The sequence below is a fragment of the Polyodon spathula genome, chromosome 1, assembly GCF_017654505.1.
Source record: "Polyodon spathula isolate WHYD16114869_AA chromosome 1, ASM1765450v1, whole genome shotgun sequence".
Taxonomy (NCBI): domain Eukaryota; kingdom Metazoa; phylum Chordata; class Actinopteri; order Acipenseriformes; family Polyodontidae; genus Polyodon; species Polyodon spathula.
This window is the reverse complement of record NC_054534.1, coordinates 6,448,506-6,468,513: the sequence shown is the minus strand read 5'-3', so window position 1 is coordinate 6,468,513 and position 20,008 is coordinate 6,448,506. Positions and strand designations below refer to the sequence as shown.

The 20,008-nt window shown below is 41.2% G+C and overlaps 1 protein-coding gene across 4 annotated transcripts in view; it reads left to right on the top strand.

Moving 5' to 3' along the window:
• The window catches only part of LOC121313095 (cotranscriptional regulator FAM172A homolog), a 177,985-nt gene that overhangs the window by 126,503 nt on the left and 31,474 nt on the right, over window positions 1-20,008 (top strand). For 2 of the 4 annotated variants that reach the window (XM_041245261.1, XM_041245270.1), the window contains exon 10: window positions 458-542. The exons of 1 other annotated variant lie outside the window; for it this stretch is intronic. In XM_041245261.1, the coding sequence (XP_041101195.1) occupies window positions 458-542 (85 nt within the window). Of the gene's footprint in view, window positions 1-457; window positions 543-3,696; window positions 4,843-20,008 lie in introns of those variants that run through there. One more of the 4 variants, XM_041245278.1, reaches the window with a different exon arrangement.

The window sequence follows — 20,008 nt, the reverse complement described above, 5'->3', positions numbered from 1 at the left end:
AGCAATGCATTTAGTGGATAGAGTTGCAATCCGCCCAGATTTTGACTAGACAGCCCTTGTCTTAATGGCTGGACAGCTGGTAGCCCCCTTTCATTTCATTGGAGTAACTTGTCAATGTATTAGTTGTGCCAAACAAGGGGCACTGAGAGGTTTTCAATACTGTTTCATATGCTGCTCGGAAAAATAATATTGGAAACGCCCCACCACATTTTACAGCTTCAAACAAAGAAATCTGCTTCCTCTATGCAAGTTTAGAGGAGAATATGCATTCACATAGGATAAGAAATATGTGGAATAGTATACCTGTTGTTGTCTTGCAAGAAAAAAAAAAAACATACAGACATTCCCAAGTTGTTTGGGAATCGTCAGTTGCCAGCAGCATCCAAGGCTAGAGTTTCCCTGTAACTGAGGTGTATTTGTATAACTGCATGACATCCTTTCTTGTCTCTTTTTTCAGCATTGCTGTAACTGGGTGTCAAGTGCTGAGCCATTGGATACAGCAGTGGAGACCATGTTACCAGACTGCACGCGTGTCTCTGCAGGTAAACTAAGCACTGCTTTACTAGCTATGGTTAATTATGTAGTTCCAGCAGCTTGGCAGTTTGAGGCAGAAAGCAATAACGCTTCAGACTAGTCTGTCATCACTGTGTTTTTAAAGTTGGTAAACCTCCAGCAAATATACCTATATACCATCTGTCAAAAAAGCTAAATCTAGTTTTATTTTTTATTTTATTTATTTATTTATCGTAATCTGTCAGGCAGAACTTGGACAGCAAACTGTGCCTGGAGGAGAATGTAATATGGCAAGTCCACTTAAAGTGTTACTTTGCCAGGATTTTATCACACACCAATGAAATGCATGCTTTAAGGCATCACCTTTCCATTTCTCGTTCCAGTGGTGTAGATTCAGGTGATGCCTTTAGCAGAAGTATAGTGGTACATTTATCTCTTTTAAATAGTTTCATGCACGTGACTTCTAGATTGGGTTGTTTTTTTTTTGTTTTGTTTTTCTAAGACTCCAGAGTCGCAGCTTGTTTAGGATTGAGCATTTTTCCCTTCAGTGAAGTACAACTCAGCAACAGTGTTCAGAATGCCAAGAAGAATCAGCCTCTAATTAGCTAAGCTGAAATATTACACCCCGCCGGAGGAACCACTTAAGTGGGAGACAAAAAATATAAGATGATTATCAAGTTTAAAAAGAGTGTATATTGCTTAGGATGAAGTCTGTGGTAACAGATTTGACCAGCCCTTCTGTGTGTGTGTGGTAGCAATACCAGCATCAGTCCTTTTTATGCTGGTTTAAATAGTGTCAAGGTGGAGACAAGCTGCTCTGTTGCTCTCACTCATGTGTGAAGCAGCACACATACCAGCATGGCATGACGCTGTGGGTACAGCTGACATCTCTGTTTATTGTTTTACATGATATCACTTGGAATTGTTCCTTCCAGGCTGGATAGCTTTTGGGACCCCAGAGCAGTGGTATAGGAAGACCTTTATACACAACACATATACGTCTACGGCAGACGCTAATTTGAACCAGTTGGGATGAGATTTTGGATGAGATAGTATCTGTACAAATCCTCATACTTATATTTCATCAAAAAAATATATAAATAAAGACAATTAAAAAAAAAAAAAACAAACCTGTTTATTTTGGTCTTTACCGATACTAAAAATAAAAAATAAAATACAACTTAGTAAATTAAATGACAAACATGTTTGCTATTAAATTTACGAAGTTAGTTTTACTATTTCTAAATGTAATGATATCAAGTTTTTAATAGTTTTAGATGATATGTTATTGTATTATATTGTATTGCAGTTTGCATTGTAGGTTAGTTAAGACTACCTTGAGTAAAATAAGTATTTATTTGTGTAATGTTTTTAAATGGAATAATGTAATTTAATTTAATTATCATCAAAATAGTTAGTTCTGTTGGAGTTAAACAGGGGGAGAGGTTGGATTTCCCTGGCACAAAAACTATTGATTTAATCAGTCATGAGTTCTTTCTAGTTAATATCATACTCAGTTAACTTACAGTTTGAATAAAAATTACATTTTAAACAAATATTTAGTGTTCCATTGAAGACAAAGAAACCATACTCTTGTTGTAGTTGCCTGAGATGTATTGATGGGGTTCTTTAAATTTCACATTACAATAAGCCAAGAAAACTTTAAGCCCCCTAACATTGAACAGGAGTCCTTCTCACTCAAGGGTCATTTAGTACAGCAACACTTGATACCAGATGCATTCCACTAATGTTCTTGAGAGCAGATGCATTTCACTAATGTTCTTGGTTGATATGTTGCTACAGGCACATTGCTTTTGTCTTTGTTTATACAGTGTATAGTACAGCATTGGTCAGAACGTTTAGTAAGTACTGTATTGTAAGGTTTTTCAAAGGGGAATTGTCTGACTATTCAGAAATTGGTAAATAATTAACTAATTAATTAAAGGTTAATCTGAGGCATTATAATCAGAAAAATATAAAATCAATGATGTGTAATATTAACTAATTCATTATAGTTTATTATGGCTCTTGTGATTAGAGGTGAAGGTTGGGCATTTCATTGTTTTTGGTAGAAGCAAAATGTGTCCTCTGGTTTATCAGTCTCTTTATGTTGTTTGTAAAAAGAAATGGTTTGTTTATCAGTGCATGGCTCTTTAAGAACTCTCTGATCATCGCTGTGGCTCTATTATCCACAAACAGGTTGGACAGCTGTGGTCTATATAATAAATAAGCATGCATAGATTGCTGACTAAAGAAACAGAAGGTTTGGTATTTCTCTAATGATTTGATTCTACCTGGAATGTCTTGTCAGAAGCTGTCAGTGACCTCCAACAAAAACTGGGTGAGGAATAGTGACGTGTTGGTAGGAGCTCAGCAGAGCCACCTTCTGAAGCCTCATGTCCAAGAGTGTCCTGGAAAGAGCACCAGGAGCAGATAGCTGTAGCTACATATCACTTAAAACACAAAATCCCTTGACATTCAATAATACTGGGATCAGAAGCAGTTACCCTGTGATTAGCATTGAAGCCTACTGGGTTATGTATCTGTTGCACTTATATCCCAACTGTTTATGATATAGAGCTTTCTAGGCTTGTGGTCTCCCGCGAGACCATGCATCCTGACTGACCCTCTCCCAGTGAATCTATAGAAACGTGTTATCCCATGATTACAAATGTTAGCACAGGCATTGGACATGAATAAAGTGCTGAGCTCTTACTGTATGTGTTACATTTGAGGTAGCCTTAAGCACCTGACAGCAGTGGTCATGTAAATTATTTGATGCACTTTGCTGGAGAATATTTCTGTATGCACTGTGGCCCTCCCAGAAACCGCCTCACAGACACCTGCCCCCAGTTTGGCAACCTCTGTCTTAAGCACTGTAGCTAAAAGCATCACCTTTAAGGCACTCTATACACATGTGCAGAACAGTATTAACCAGTAACAGAGAGCCAAGGAAGAAGTTCTGCACATAAAAAGAGATAATGTATGTTATGTCCCAATACAAATCAATACAACTGTGGTCTGACTACTTCCTAAACAAATCCTCCATTCCCCTGCCCTTGCAACTTGATCTTTATCCATGATCAGGTTCAGTAGATGCTGGTAAATAAATGCATTAATAACATTAAAAAGAATTACATGCTGTAATGGTTTAATTATTTTCTTCTTTGTTTTTGTTTTAAGATTAACTTTGAAACCAAGCTGCCTGTTGAGATTATCTGCATTCAAACCCCATTGTCCCAGCACACTGGAAGCAGAGGCACATTCCACTGCAAACTCAATGATTTATTTATTACATTTATTACACACTTATGGTACAGACAAACAAAAGTAATGACTCAAATTGTATATGTTCTTTAGTGATTAATTAATGTAATGTTTGATTATGAATTACAAAGAAACAAAAATGCTGGAAGTAAAAATAATTCATCATTAACAAAGGTAAGTTAATGTGTATCTAAGATTTAATTAAATATTCATTTCTGGTTGATAATGCTTGCATAATTGTAGTTAATTGAATAGAACAGATTTTGCTCAATTTGTAGAGAAACCGTTGTGATTCTCTGTTCTATCTCCCTATCAAAATTGTCAGTGAAATTCAAATCCACAATATAAAATACAGTATGGTTACATAAAAAAGAAAGTGGCCACTGTGGAAACTGCAATTTGCGTGGAAAAAAAAAAAAAAAAAAAAAAAAAATCAACTTAAAATTGGATCCATATGTTAGTGCAAATTATTGAGTTAAACCAAATGTTTTTTGACAGCTCTTTAAAAATAACTAAGTATGAAGTTACAGTAACTAACACTTGGGTCACAAACTTCTTTTTGTACCTCTAGCTCACACATACGCTGCTGCTTCATATGTTTTCATGTACTTTGGATCGTTGTGCTCCAAGCTGTATTTAATATACGATACAAGGAAAACAGCAAATTGGGTTTTGATGGAGCGCCAGATTAGCTCCCTTGCTTGTGGGTCTGTTGTTTCCAGGAAAATCTTCTCTACCCAACTGTGCCTAATGCCCAAGCGTCTGCAACCATTGCACCCAGAAAAGAGCTGCCAGTTCAATGTGCCGTTTTATACAGGAACGCTTTCTATCTGTACAGTCAGTGTGCTGTAAACATTGCATTCGGACGCTGCAGGGGATGTGAATAGGGCAGTCTACCTTGTACATGGTTGTGCTGTTTGTTAAATATACATGTGTGCGATCTGGAGAGACTCTCCCAGTGTTTTCAGCTGTGTAGATGCTGCCCACAAATGGAATGCGTACCACAGTTAAGATCTGTGTGATTATGAAAATAAATTAAAGCCAAAAAACAAACAAACTTTAAAGCAGTCGTTGATGCATTTTACACTGTTACTGTTGTTTTCAGTATTTAGCTGTAATGTCTTTTCAAAAGAATGCTAGATTTGTATTATTATTATTATTATTATTATTATTATTGTTGTTGTTGTTGTTGTTGTTATTCATTTTAAACTATTTAAGGTTCATAAGGTACATTTTCTACTCTTGTTTAAACCAAGACGAGACCAAGCATTGTGATCTATCTGTTGTAGAGCATGGCTGGTAGGATCTGACCAATTTGGCTTGTACAGTGTGTCTTAATATTCTTGCTGAGCTCACTGCAATGTGTAAGATATCTTGTCTGACACAATGTAGAAAGGAAAGGGGTCACATTTGATTGAGGGCTAATAATATATCTGCAGTGATCAAGGGAATTATGGCTGGTATACCAGCTTTCTAATACTAACAGATTGTTAACATCTTAGTAAGCTTTTAGTTTAATCCATATCATATTGCCGTTCACAGAGTTTACCTACAGTTGCATCATGCACTCAGTAAATTGGCTTGTTGTTACCCAGGATGATTGACTTGATTGAGAAGTGTCAGTCTGTTAAGCCAAGCCCCTTTGAAACCCCTTTTGAAATTCTTGGAGTTTCCACAGTTCTGAGCTGTACAGTTGCAATAAGACATCACTCGGGTTGCCTCGGGTGGGTGACCTTTTTTACAAAGGAGACAAAGCTCTGCTGGGGATTGTCAGGGCAGATGCAAGACTCTGGTTTTGACTTGGTTAATAAAATGGATGGCCCCTGTGTGCCACACAAGTTTGGAGCTGAGGCTCTGTTACTTTGATCACTGGAGCACATTTTGTATTATTCTGTTTTTCTTTTGTTTTTGTTTTTTCAAAATGGACTGATGAATTTGGCTCTCGATGGAAAGGTTCTCTTGTGAGTGAAGTTTTCTACCCCCCCTCCCATAGATCAGATTTAACAATGTCAGCTGCAGGGCTATGCACCCCCGTCACGTTTTGTCTGAAGCATCTTAAATCGACAGAGAGAGAGACCGAGAGAGTGAGAGTGACTCTCTCTCATTACCCAGGTTTATTCTAATCCTAGGCCTTTATGGGTGACTATCCACTAAGGGAAATAGAAGCTAGGTACTAAAAAAAAAAAAAAAAAAAAAAAAAGAAATTTGCCCCAGAAAAGCACTGTATGTTTTTGTGACAAAGTGCCCGCCCCTGTGTGTATTTTCTGTTATGTTGTGTGTTTAGTGTTGGTGTATAGTCATTGGTACACAGGATATAAACAGGTCTGTGTAACACGAGTGTTTAAAATGTACATTTGTATTTAGGCATGAGGATTGCACAGTACTTCAAATGCAAGTAAAAAGTAATAATATGTGAGCACAGGGAATTGCACTTTATTAACTCACGTGCAGTTGTACCGAGACTCCAATTGAATGATTGATTAGCAGTCGAGTCTTGGTACAGCTGCATAAAAACAGCATGTTTTCACCCACTCGCGGTTGGGTGTTCGGTGAGTGGAGAATGGGATTGGAGACGGAGGAAATAATAAGTATAATAATAATAATAACAATAATAATAATAAAGTAAAGTATCTGCTCACCGTATTTTTGTTAGTATTAGTCCGTTTTTGTTTGTCTTTTTATTTTGGCATAGAGTGCCGTGTCCTGTTGTCTTCTGTTTGTTTAAACCCTTTTATTTTCAATAAACCGGCACAAGCAACTGCCATCATCATTTCACATTCATCTGTTCTGTCTTTGTGTATTTCATTCCTTCCTGGTTCTGACAGCACCCACTTCAGCCGTCTCTGTGACAGTGTTATACCTGCTTTTGCCTTTTCTTTCATTGCCTTTAGCCAGCATCCCAAACTTAGCTGTAAGCCAAACATCATTATAGCAAATTCCTTGACAACTGTGTATAGTGTGAATGTAAATCCTGCTTGGTTAAGCTGTGCTTTAGGCATATGTAATTTCTCTTTTTATATATGCAAGCATATCCCTCTCAATATGGCAATATCATTTTAATAAATAATGATACAAAAATCACTTCAGTCTGACTGTGTTACAACATAATTGTTGTTCAATTAGCAGGACATAAAGGTCAGACAAAATGCATTTTTGCTTCAGCTATTTTTATTAGGTCTGACAAATACAGTGAGAGTCAGTAAAAAACATGAGTGGTGTAATGGTAAGTCTCTGGGTGACTGTTGTTCTAGTCAGTGTATTGGTGGAAGCTTTTAAAACTGTCCCCTGTGCAGTTGTTTCAATTTCTTTATGATGTGCTCCTTTTTAAATAAATGAATGCAAAACAGCCATACAAAATATGCGTTTTCTTGTTTTAAATTGTAAGGGCAGTCCATTTAGCAGGAGTCAGTACTGTAAAGTTGAATAGGCCAATACTGACCCTATTTGGCAGGAGATTTCTTTTTTTTGGCTGGCGCTGGTAATTTGCATTCACCTAACCTATTTGTCAAAAAAAATAAATACATTCATAAATAATCACACACACACACACACACACACACACACACACACACACACACACACACACACACACACACACACACACACACACACACACACACACACACACACACACAGAAAGCATGATACTTTGAGTTAGTCTCTTTGAGGAAGGCTCTCTTGTAGTGAGCATTACCGGGATATCCGTCTTGACTACATTAGGGCAGCATTGAGTAGTCTTCCAGCAGAGCAAGCTAGTAGTTTGAATGAATGGTCCATTATCAGTCCTTGATAGTTTTATCAGTCCATCAGAGCAAGTAAGTGTTTCACATAGAGTCCCCCCACGATGCAGAAAAACACAGTTGTCAAAATAAAGTGATCTTTATATGTTTGGAAAGTTATTACCACGTAAGTAAATGTGGAAGGATTCTTCATAGCACTGTTATCAGAGTGAAATACATGCCCAGGAATGTAAACCACAGGCCTTGGTCAAAGATATTTATAAAGGAGGGTGATTTTACAGTAAAAAAATATATATTTTTTTTTTTTACTTGCTGGTCAGCTAACCTTTCAAATTGATTGGTCAACCCCTTTCAGAGTTGACCACGGTATTTGTTTGCACAGTAAATTTGACATGCTTATCCCATACCATCACTTCCTTGACTCTTTTGATAAGTCGGTGCTTATGGGCTTTCAGTAGCTGAGTGCTGTAGATAAATGTGACACAGGCTAGATCCACCAAGGTAGCTTTGTGATGCAAGACCTAGCACTGTCTAATGATCTGTTACTGGCTCGTGCTTCCTTTTTATATTACTGGAACCTAAAAAGAAACTTTAAGTGATCCAGCCTTTGGCACATATGTTTGTGACAGGAAACTAGTACTGAAGAGCAGATACTCAAACCACAGTCAAAGCCCGTTAGCACCTCATCTAAAATAAATCATTGCTAAACGTGAAGCCTAACAAAGCATTCATAGTTACAACTAGATTACAATACAATTAAGTACTTCATATCAAGCATTCTGATATGATTGTGTAAAAAAAAAAGAATATATTAGGAATGTACATAAATTATAAAAGATGATTAGAAAAAAAAAACCTTGCAAGTTCTGGGGTTGTAATCAGCTTCAAATTAAAATATGTATTTGTTTCCTGTTGCCTGAAAAGCAGAAAGTTATTTATGTAATTATTGTAAACAAAGTTAACTGAAAATGCAAGTGTTTCATTATGAACCCTCCCCAGCACATCTCCTCCACGCACTGACAAGGAATAAAAATGTATTTATTAAATGTGCTCGGATTTTAGCTGAAATTTTCTACGACACCAGCGCTCTAAGCATTAAGCAAATATGCTAATTAAAGTTTTATTTGCTTAAGCTAAAGTGTAAAAACAGTAATATGTGGGGTTTGTGTTGTGGAGCTGAAAGCAGTAATTATGAGCTCGTTTGGAACTGCTGTGCACATTATAATAAGATAGAGCTTGTTGATCCTGCCATGATTCTAAATCCTAGCTAGGTCATCTTGTTCCAATCTGATATCCTGAATGGCTTAAATTGTGATGGTACAAGCAGATTTAGAGCAGTCTCCCAGATGGTTCTTTTTAACTGTTAGAGATTGTCTTCTGCTCAGCATATAATCAACTAAAGACCTGTAGATGATATTATTACCAGTAAAGAGCCTTACAGAGCTGCAACAGCTGCTCAGACATTTCAGTTTACCTGCTGGAGGGCAGCCAAGCAAGATGGCAACTTTTTTATTACTTGTGCATTTTTATACAATTTTGCTGTCCTTTGAAAAGATTATCTGTTTGGTGCTCTTTGGAGTAGATTTAGTAAGATGTTGTCCCCATCTAAAGGTTGTTCCACTCTAAGTATAGTAGAAAACAAAAATACCAAAACTATTAAGAAACATTTAGCAAATATAGCTCTTTATGTTTAGTACTTCAAAGGCATTACGTCGTATTGGAATGAGTGGTTATTTGTAAAAGTTATAAATATGTGGATCTTTTTGTTAGCTTCTTCATTACTGTAGTATAACCCAAGTTGAATATATGAATACAGAATGGTTTGATGCATTTAAAATAAAACCAAGCAGATCAAGATGCTCTTAAAATGGGGCTGCTGATTGTACTGGCCTATCGTGCTTGATTTCTACTTTGTAAATTGATCATTAATGGCAGTAAGAGTAAAGATTGTAGTGTTGAGTGTGTCCTTTTTAGACAGCTTTATCTATGAAGTCGGACCATACTGCAGTGACAGGTAACCTTCTGCCCTTAAGTATTTAATACTGGAGCTGCATATAATAGGCTTATTTCTTCCCAGTCCTGCTATAGTTTAATGCAATTTGTTATGGCGTGTGTGTGTGTGTGAATGTATGTATATACAGTGCCTATAGAAAGTCTACACCCCCTTGAGCTTTTTTCACATGTTGTTGTGTCAGTGCTTCAGAGATTTATACATTTTAAATGAGGATTTTATCCACTTATTTACACACCATACTCTACACTGTTAAGGGAAAAAAAGTATATATTAAAAATACAAAACTGAAAGATCATAATTGGATAAGTATCCCCCCCCCCCCCCCCCCCCGAGTTAATACTTGGTGGAAGCACCTTTGGCAGCAATTACAGCTGAGTCTGTTGGGATAGGTCTCTACCAACTTTGCACACCTATATTTGACAATATTTGATCATTCTTCTTTACAAAACTGTTCAAGCTCTGTCAAGTTCCTTGGGGATCATTGATGGACAGCAATCTTCAAGTCATGCCACACATTTCCATTGGATTTAGGTCGTGGGTCAGACTGGGCCACTGCAGATAATTGATAAATAAGTCATAATATATTAATGCTTGAGCAATGCAGTTTATAGTCATTTCATTACAATATAACTCCTTCAAATCATACTGTAAAAAACTGTTAAATATTGCCAACAAATGTTGCCCCTATTTAATATGAAGCATAATATTTTCCTTGCCAGCAGTAATGCTGAACATACCCAACAGATGGGATTCCAAGTTCATTTGCTGGCACTTTTTTTAAGCTGGTGGTGCCATCTCTGCGTTCATTCAAATGTCATCCTCTTTTAAATGAACCTAAATGTGATTCGGGGGGTTTACAAATTGATCTTTAAAGTTTACATAATAATATGAGGAATACGTTGCACCAAAGTGTGCATTATTATTGTTATTATTTGTTTATCCAAGGCGACTTTGTGTGAACAATGCATCATCTGACCTGAAAGACATTGACTTGCTCAGGGTCACACAATGAGTCAGTGGCTGAGCCGGGTTTTCAACCAGGGACCTCCTGATTATAAGCCCTTTTCTTTAACCACTGGACCACACAGTACTCAGGGCTTCTGGTGGCAAGGTAAATGACGAGACCAAAGGTTGAGTATCCATGTCACCCTTAGCCCGAAATACGATTAACAGGATTTCTATTGAACAGTGGTATCGTGTATTTGTTATAATTAGTTGTAGTTGTTTACAATAGCTTGAAAAGGTAGCAAATATGACCATTTCCCTTCCCTTGTTTTTTTATGCTTTTGTTTTGCCACTAAACTTTCTTTCTCTTTTGTTTTGTGAAGTCCGTTTGGTTAGTGTAGTAAAATGATTTTTCGTATTTGTGTCTGTTTAAATACCTGTGTTTCCCAGTATACCAGGAGGGTGTGCAGATCAAATTTTTCTCTGTTTTGACGCCTCACTGACAGGATGCATTTTGCTAGTAGGTTGTCGAGCTGCTGTGCTGGTAGTTGATTAATATTCGTGTTTTCACAATTTTCGTCCAGGTACACTTTTGGTACATTTATATTACGCAACATCTTTATTCTTGTGGAAGCATTTTTCTGATTTTCAGCGAACACCTCTCTGTCTTCATCAATAATATTTGGAAATCTGGTCTTCATTTGTATTTAACTGCCAGTTTGTGTGCTCTGTGGTGAAGTCAGTGAAGATGACCTGTACATACCTTAAAGCTGTACTAAAAATAAGACTGTAAACTCTGTGAATTCCAATAGAATCTATAGCTGTAAATGGCTACTACTGGTTATAATAATAATAATAATAATGCTGTTATCACTTTATCTATTGAAAAACAAGATAAGTGGGTTTAATCCAAGCTGAAGCTTTGGGCACATTAATTAAGTGAGCCGCTCGGAGCAGCTCAGTGAAAAAACCCACTTAACGGCTTTGCTCTGTTCCACTCCTCTTGAGCAGATTTCATCAGTGAACTGAGTGAACAGAAACATTCTCGCCCTGAGACACTCAGTTACTTAATGTGCCCACTGACTCGGTTGTAACCCTGGATGAAGTCACCTGCTGTGCCTCAGTCCCACACGACTAGAATTGGGTAGAAACCAGACCCCCACTGCATGTAGCGTCTCATTTGGGCTATACTGGGGGAAATAATAACTAAATTACTAAATCCCAAACCCTTGGCGCCATATTAATCCTTGCAACCCCCCCTATTGTTAAACATGATCTTTTATTTGGCTGAAACAGTAGTTTTCACTTTACACAAGTCAGCTGCCAATTGCTGTGCATTACCATTAATTTCTGATAGAAGCCTTAAAAAAAAAAAAAGTTAATGAAAGATTTAATAGTTTGATACATTGCTCACTAAATGAGGTTGGCACCAGCTGTTGCACTCCATTTATGAAACATCTAGATGAGTACTGTCTGGCACCAGACTACTACCAAGCAGTAATTGGTATAGCTAACATCTCAGATGAAAGAGTCAAGTCTAGGTCAGCAAAAGACTTCAAGGGTCTTATCGGGTTAGGGTTGGAGGGCAAGCTCTCTTCTAGCTTAATCTGATGCCATGTCTGGGGAGATTTGCTGAAATCTTCAGCGACCTTTGGCCTGGAGGTGTTGCTCCTGGTCACATGCCAGCTTCATTATTACTGTCTGTTTTAGATGTGCGTTGGGCATTGTGAGTGGCAGCCTTGCCGTGGAGTTAATGTACAAATGTGCACAGATGATCAGCTGTGTGGTACAGATGAAAGCTTATAGCTTAAACCCCTTTGACATTCCAGCCTTGCCAGCGTGGACTTCATTAAAATTATGTCAAGCTTCTATTTTTGTATAAAGCTGAATGTTTGCTCTTGAAGAACATGGCTTTGGCAGTTGACGATGCCAAAAAGAAGAAAAAAAAATTCAAAAAGGAAAATCCTGGGTATGTTGATACTGTGAGTATAGTTTGGCATGCAGTCACCCTGGGCATTTCAATGCAATTTCCCTCTAGGAGTGAGCTCTTTCAAATGAAATGTACAACCTTTGCGTGATGGCTTTATCGGGATGAGGATTTGGAGGGGGAGTGGTGTTCTGCGTCCCAATTACAGTAAATCGTAATACTCTGAGGTTTTTCATCTATTTTGCAATTAGACCCATCGCAACATTCTATTAAGTTGGTACAGATCTGGTTAACCTGGGCCCACTGCAGAGCTTCCCCTATGGAAATAATCTGGTAGTAGAAGAGCTGTTATCTCTTTAGCCTTTTTAATCTCATCCTTTTTTTTTTATCGTTCTCAGGTTTTGTGTGTGTATTAAACAAAAATGTATTATTTAAACGCAAAGATAAAAAAAAAAAATAGGAGCTGTTGTTGATAGAGATATAATATTTGGAGAAGAAGAATTTATTAAAAATGCTGAGCGAAACCATTCACACAGCTCCACCAAACTCCACCTCTCTCTGTCGTTTATTTCCTGTTTCTGGTCTGACGTCACCCACTGCAGCCGTCTTAGACGCAGTGTCTCCTAGACGCAGATCAAAGCAGGAACCGCAATTTCTTGTTAAAAAAAAAAACGACAAAAAAAAAAAAAATCTGAATCAGATGGGGGTACCAGGAGAGTCCAGCACCCAGACGGGGGGACCGCGGGGATCCAAAGCCAGAGAGGGAGCTGTTCCCATCTCCACTGGCAGAGGATGAGACTACGTGCCGCTCCCACCTCCACCACCAGGAGACTACACGCCGCTCCCACCTCCATCACCAGGAGACTACACGCCGCTCCCACCTCCACCACCAGGAGACTTCACGCCGCTCCCACCTCCGCCACCAGGAGACTACACGCCGCTCCCATCTCCACCACCGGAGACTGCTCCCACCTCCATCACCAGGAGACTACACGCCGCTCCCACCTCCACCACCAGGAGACTACACGCCGCTCCCACCTCCACCACCAGGAGACTACACGCCGCTCCCACCTCCACCACCAGGAGACTACACGCCGCTCCCACCTCCGCCGCCAGGAGACTACACGCCGCTCCCACCTCCAGCCAGGAGACTACACGCCGCTCCCACCTCCACCGCCAGGAGACTACACGCCGCTCCCACCTCCACCGCCAGGGACTAGGGTGGTCAGGGTAAAAGACAGTCTCCCATCTGATGTGTAGCGGGGAGGAGACTACAGGCGGCTCCCCCTAGGTGGTGGTGAGGGAGACTACCACGGCGTCCCACCTCTGATGGCAGGAGACCACACACCGCCTCCATCTCTGATGTTGAGGCGAGGGTGGAGGGCGACACTGTCCTCCTGTTGCGGCGAGGGTAGAGGTGGTGGTCTCTGGTGAGACTACACGCCGCTCCCACCTCCGCCGCCAGGAGACTACACACCGCTCCCACCTCCGCCGCCAGGAGACTACACGCCGCTCCCACCTCCGCCGCCAGGAGACTACACGCCGCTCCCACCTCCGCCACCAGGAGACTACACGCCGCTCCCACCTCCATCACCAGGAGACTCACGCCGCTCCCACCTCCACCACCAGGAGACTACACGCTGCTCCCACCTCCGCCGCCAGGAGACTACACGCCGCTCCCACCTCCACCACCAGGAGACTACACACCGCTCCCACCTCCGCCGCCAGGAGACTACACGCCGCTCCCACCTCCACCACCAGGAGACCTCACGCCGCTCCCACCTCCACCACCAGGAGGGAGGACTACACGCGCCAGGACCAGGCAGGAACTACAAAGCCGCTCCACCTCCATCAGGGAGGGACAGGTGGTGCGGTCCATATGATGTGCGGAGGGGGTGTGGGCAGCCAAGCCACACTCGCGAGGTCGTGGTCCTCGACACGCGGCGAGGTGAGGTGGTACACCAGGAGACTGGAGCGCGGCGCCTCCGTCACCAGGAGACTACACACCTCTCCCACCTCCACCGCCAGGAGACTACACGCCGCTCCCACCTCCACCGCCAGGAGACTACACGCCGCTCCCACCTCCACCGCCAGGAGACTACACGCCGCTCCCACCTCCACCGCCAGGAGACTACACGCCGCTCCCACCTCCACCACCAGGAGACTACACGCCGCTCCCACCTCCACCGCCAGGAGACTACACGCTGCTCCCACCTCCCCGCCAGGAGACTACACGCCGCTCCCACCTCCACCGCCAGGAGACTACACGCCGCTCCCACCTCCACCGCCAGGAGACTACATGCCGCTCCACCTCCGCCACCAGGAGATACCGCATGCGCCCACCTCCGTCGCCAGGAGACTACACGCTGCTCCCACCTCCACCACCAGGAGACTACACGCCGCTCCCACCCCCACCATCAGGAGACTACACGCCGCTCCCACCTCCGCCACCAGGAGACTACACGCCTCCGCCACCTCCATCAGCAGGAGCAGAGCAGCAGGAGCTGCCCTCCGCCACCTCCACCGGCAGGAGCAGAGCAGCAGGAGCTGCCTCTGGCCAGAGCAGCAGGTGAGTGCCTGCTGGGCCACCAGCAGAGGGTGAATGCCTGCTGGGTCCCTGTCCACCAGCAGAGGGTGAATGCCTGCTGGGTCCCTGTCCACCAGCAGAGGGTGAATGCCTGCTGGGTCCCTGTCCCATCCAGCAGAGGATGAATGCCTGCTGGTATCGCTTCCCCCACCAGCAGAGGATGAATGCCTGCTGGTATCGCTTCCCCCACCAGCAGAGGATGAATGCCTGCTGCCTCACTTCCCCCAGCAGCAGAGGGTGAATGCCTGCTGGCATCCCTTTCCACCAGCAGAGGATGAATGCCTGAATGCCTGCTGGTATCACTTCCCCCACCAGCAGAGGATGAATGCCTGCTGGTATCACTTCCCCCGCTGGAGCTGCCTCTCCCTTCACCAGAAGGACCAGGACTAGATGCTGGCGGTCCTCAGCAGCCCTTGCATAGGCTGCTGAGGGAAGCACGGGGAAGAACCGTCCGGTCGCAGTGGCCGAGAAGAGGGCCAACGCCTGCACTCCAGCTTGTCCTGACTCCCTGCCTCGCTTCGCCCAAGGATGCCTGCCTCGCTTTGCCCAAGGATGCCTGCCTCACTTCGCCCAAGGATGCCTGCCTCGCCTCTCCCAAGGATGCCTGCCTCGCCTCTCCCAAGGATGCCTGCCTCGCCTCTCCCAAGGATGCCTGCCTCGCTTCGCCCAAGGATGCCTGCCTCGCTTTGCCCAAGGATGTCTGCCTCGCTTCGCTCGAGGATGCCAGCCTCGCTTCGCCCAAGAATGCCTGCCTGGCATCGCCTGGGGTTGCCCGTTGCTCCGCATCGCCTGGGGTTGCCCGTTGCTCTGCATCGCCTGGGGTTGCCTGTTGCTCCGCATCACCTGGGGTTGCCAGCCGCGCTACATCAACTGGGGTCGCTGGCTGCTTCGCCAGTGTGCCCCACAAGAGGGAGCTGCCGGCTATAAAGGAGGGAGAGGTCAGGAGACCACCTTCCACCGCAGCAATTTCGCTGCTGGAGGTCTTGGGGGAGGTCTGGAGACCACCAACCCCAGCAGTTTTTCTGCTGCTGGACTTCCCCCGGCTGAAGGAGTCAGTCTGGGAGCTGTCAGCACATCTGCTGACAGCCGCACCGTTGGCAGCATTTCCGCTGCCAGTGGTATAGCGGGAGGAGAGATTTGACCCACTGTCAGCACGTCTGCTGACAGCATGGCCAGTAGCAGCCTAGCTACTGGCAAATTTGTCACCCATGAACCCCTTAAAGTCCCTGTTCTTGGGCCGGGACTTTGAGTGAGACTTTTGGGATTTTAAGTGGGGAGGTGGCCATTGAGGCCATGTGTGCTTTGCACAAGGGGGGTATATGTGGCAAAGTGCCCGGCCTCTTGTGTATTTTGTGTTGTGTGTTGTGTGTTAATGTTGGTGTATAGTCATTGGTACACGGGATATAAACGGGTCTGTGTAACACGAGTGTTTAAAATGTATATTTGTATTTAGGCACAAGGATTGCACAGCACTTCACGTGCAAGTAAAATGTAATATGTGAGCACGGGGAATTGCACTTTATTAATTCACGTGCAGTTGTATCGTGACTCCAATTGAATGATTAATTAGCAATCGAGTCACGGTACAGCTGCATAAAAGCTGCATGTTTTCACCCACTCGGTGTTGGGTGTTTAGTGAGTGGAGAACGGGATTGGAGACGGAGGTAATAAATAATAAAATAATAACGTAAAGTTAAAATATCTGCTCACCATGTTCTGTGTAGTGTTAGTCCATTTTGTTTGTCTCTTTTTTTTGTTTTGGCAAATGTTCCGTGTCCTGTGTTTTTGTGTTTGTTACAACCGTTTATTTTCTGGCTGTCTGTTCATTTATTAAATGCTGAGCGAAACCATTCGCTCAGCTCCACCAAACTCCACCTCTCTCTGTCGTTTATTTCCTGTTTCTGGTCTGACGTCACCCACTGCAGCCTTCTTTGTGACAATCATGTATTGAAATTATTGGAAATAGATGAACTGCAGATTTTATTTACATGCCATTTATAAGTTTATACACTATAATGAAATATGGATTGGTTTACATTGCTATTGACAGGAATCAATAGTCTATTAACTGTTAAGTTTCTCCTAAACTGATTAATTTTTAATACCTGAACAAAATAAATTTTCTTTTATCTATGTTGTCTGTCTAATCTGTCTGTGTCCCTGACTGTCACAAGGTTTAGCAATTTTACTTAAATAGTTGAAATAATAAAATAACAAAATGCAAAACTGTAGAAAAGACAGCAGTATTAAAGCTGTTTTGTATTCTTCTATATGTAGACGGCAACCACAATGGCAACTCTAGCGTCTGACAGCTCTGCCATATCTGCACAAGAATAATGTATTTGGTCTTTTCATAGTTCGTTCAAAAGGGATGCTCACCCCTATTTCCATCGATTAATCACTGCTTGGAAAGTTAATAATGTGTATTATGGGTTACAAGTACAACATTTGCAGCCAAGGTTTGCTGCTCTGTTACTTATTCGCGTTGCCTAATGAAAATGTACAAATAAAAGGGGGTTTGGCCACTCCCAGCAGCATTGAGCACTTGGCCTCAGTCCAGGCTTCTGGCCGTTCTGCCTCACTTAGTTCCACATCACTGTTCATGGAAGGCAGCAATGGCACAGCTTTGCATTGACCTATTGGTCATGACCACTCCTACCTCATTCCAATGACTTCTTTCAGATTTCTTCTTTTAATATAAGTCAGAGCCACAATTGTGCCATTAATTCTTGTTCAGTGGAAGATGTATTACAAACAAAAAATAACTCTTTTATGTTCTTTCACATTACTGCAATGGTTTTACTTCCGAGATCCAATTTAAAAACAGTATTTGTATTTGGCATTTAATATATGTAAATGTATTTTCAAATGAATAAACTGGAACAAAGAAAAAAAAAAAAAAAAAAGCTTTGTATTTGGGGAGTAGGTGTAGGGGGAGCATTGTGAACATGAACCTTCCCTCACTCGTCCATGCAGCAACACTTCATTGCGACATCTAGCAAGTATTGGACCAGCCAGCAGTAGCCACTTCTGCTGGCTGTGATAGAGCCGGTGAAGATTACTTCTTTTGATTTGCATAAGATAATGCTTAAGACTTGTTGCAGTTTGTGTAATGTAGTTCTTGCTACAAGTGGGGTAAATAAAGTCATTGTGACTGCCCTGCAAGTGTTTTTAGTGTGAGGTCAAGATAAGTTTTGGTAATGAATATTGCTAAAATAATAATAATAAATAATAATAATAATATAATAATAATAATAATAATAATAATAATAATAATAATACTTTTTTTATATAGAGCGCTTTGTTCATACCCAAAGCACTGTACAAGAACAACAATACAAATATACAATATACAAAGGTACAGATAAAATATCAGTTCATTAAAATAAATCAACAAAAGCTGTCTTAAAAAGGTGTGTCTTTAAGTGAGATTTAAAAGTATCCACAGACTCCGAATCTGGAACAGATCTGGGCAGCATGTTTCATAGTCGCGGGGCGGCACTACAGAAAGCTTGGGCTCCCATTGTTTGTTCTTGCACTCATTCTGAATTAAAGTACATCCTTCATTTCTAAAAGTTATTAAATCAACTTTATATGAATAAACATTAAAAAACAATGTCTGTGTAACATCAGTCTTGCATAAATACACACAAAATGTTGGGGGTGGAGGGGGTGAATTTACACATTGAAAAAACAACTTGCACTTTTCAGTTCAATATTTTTTGCCCTACATACTTTCAAATACAGCATATCAATAACATTGGCACTGTTGGCTTTATTATACAGTCTAGTGGTTTGTCAACAGTCATTTCAAGTCCTTTGAAAAGTAAAGGAGAACATTGTGTTTCTTGTCCTTTTGTTAAACTTGGAACATTGATTGATTTTTTTTTTCCTCATACTTTTTGATATACAGCTCTAGGTGACCTAACCACTTGTGAATGTGTTCAGTACTGTTGGTTTATTTGTTCAGTACTGTTGGTTCAAACACAGCGACTTGACTTATCTCCTAACTCTTTATCTGTCACTTGATTGATTAAAACAAGCAACATCAATAAATAATAATAAAAAATAACTAAAGAGACAGAATGAAAGAAACAAGTGCTTGTTGGAAGGTCAGTGTGAATTGTGTGAGTCATTCACAAGTTTATATTAACTGGAGCTGGGCTCCTATGTATTGTACAATAGGGTTAAATAAATAAACTCAATCGATTCTTTGGTTCTGTCTCTTGATTCTCTTCCTGCTTCAGAAGAATGGTTACGCCACACAAACAATTAATTAAGCATCCCCCCGTGGAGTAACACAATTCCTCATGTTAATATGTGGGCCAAAATCATGGATATCTTTAGGGAAAAGTCTAAAAAGTCAGTACCACTAGTGCTACCACAAATGTCTCAATATATCTGTAACCCTGTGATAGTGTCCTTAAAAAATCAAAACAATTTAAAGTCTTTTTTTTTTAACGTACATAATGAAACCACCCAAGACATTTTCATGAATCCTTTAAACATATCTTGATGTTTTGTTTAAATAATTAAGATGGATATCAAAATAAACATTTTGGTATAAAGTATATAAACTGAAATGTTTTTAAAACATAAGCATTTGATATACAGAACAAGAAAGCACAGAGTTCATCTTTTAAAACCTGCTTTTCAAATCAGTTTTTTCTTCTTTGATTGTTACCCATCAATAAATAATAAAGTAATGCATTTACATAATTGGTTTTGATGGTGCTTAAAAACTAAAGACGTGCTTTGAAAGGACCCAGCACCTGGCATGAATTGTATGAACTGTAACTTTACAGTCAGGTGTTACTCTTAGTAGAGTCTGGATTTTACGAGCTCAAGTGATAAATTGTGTAAACTATGTTTATGTTTTATGTTTTGGGCGGTACTGCATGCTTCAGATTTATAAGTTGTTGTATGCACTTGCTTGAACTTTCAGAAAATAGATGAAGCTAAACCAGGTTAATCTGTCATTAAACAGAATACTAAGAGAAGAGTTATTTCCTCGA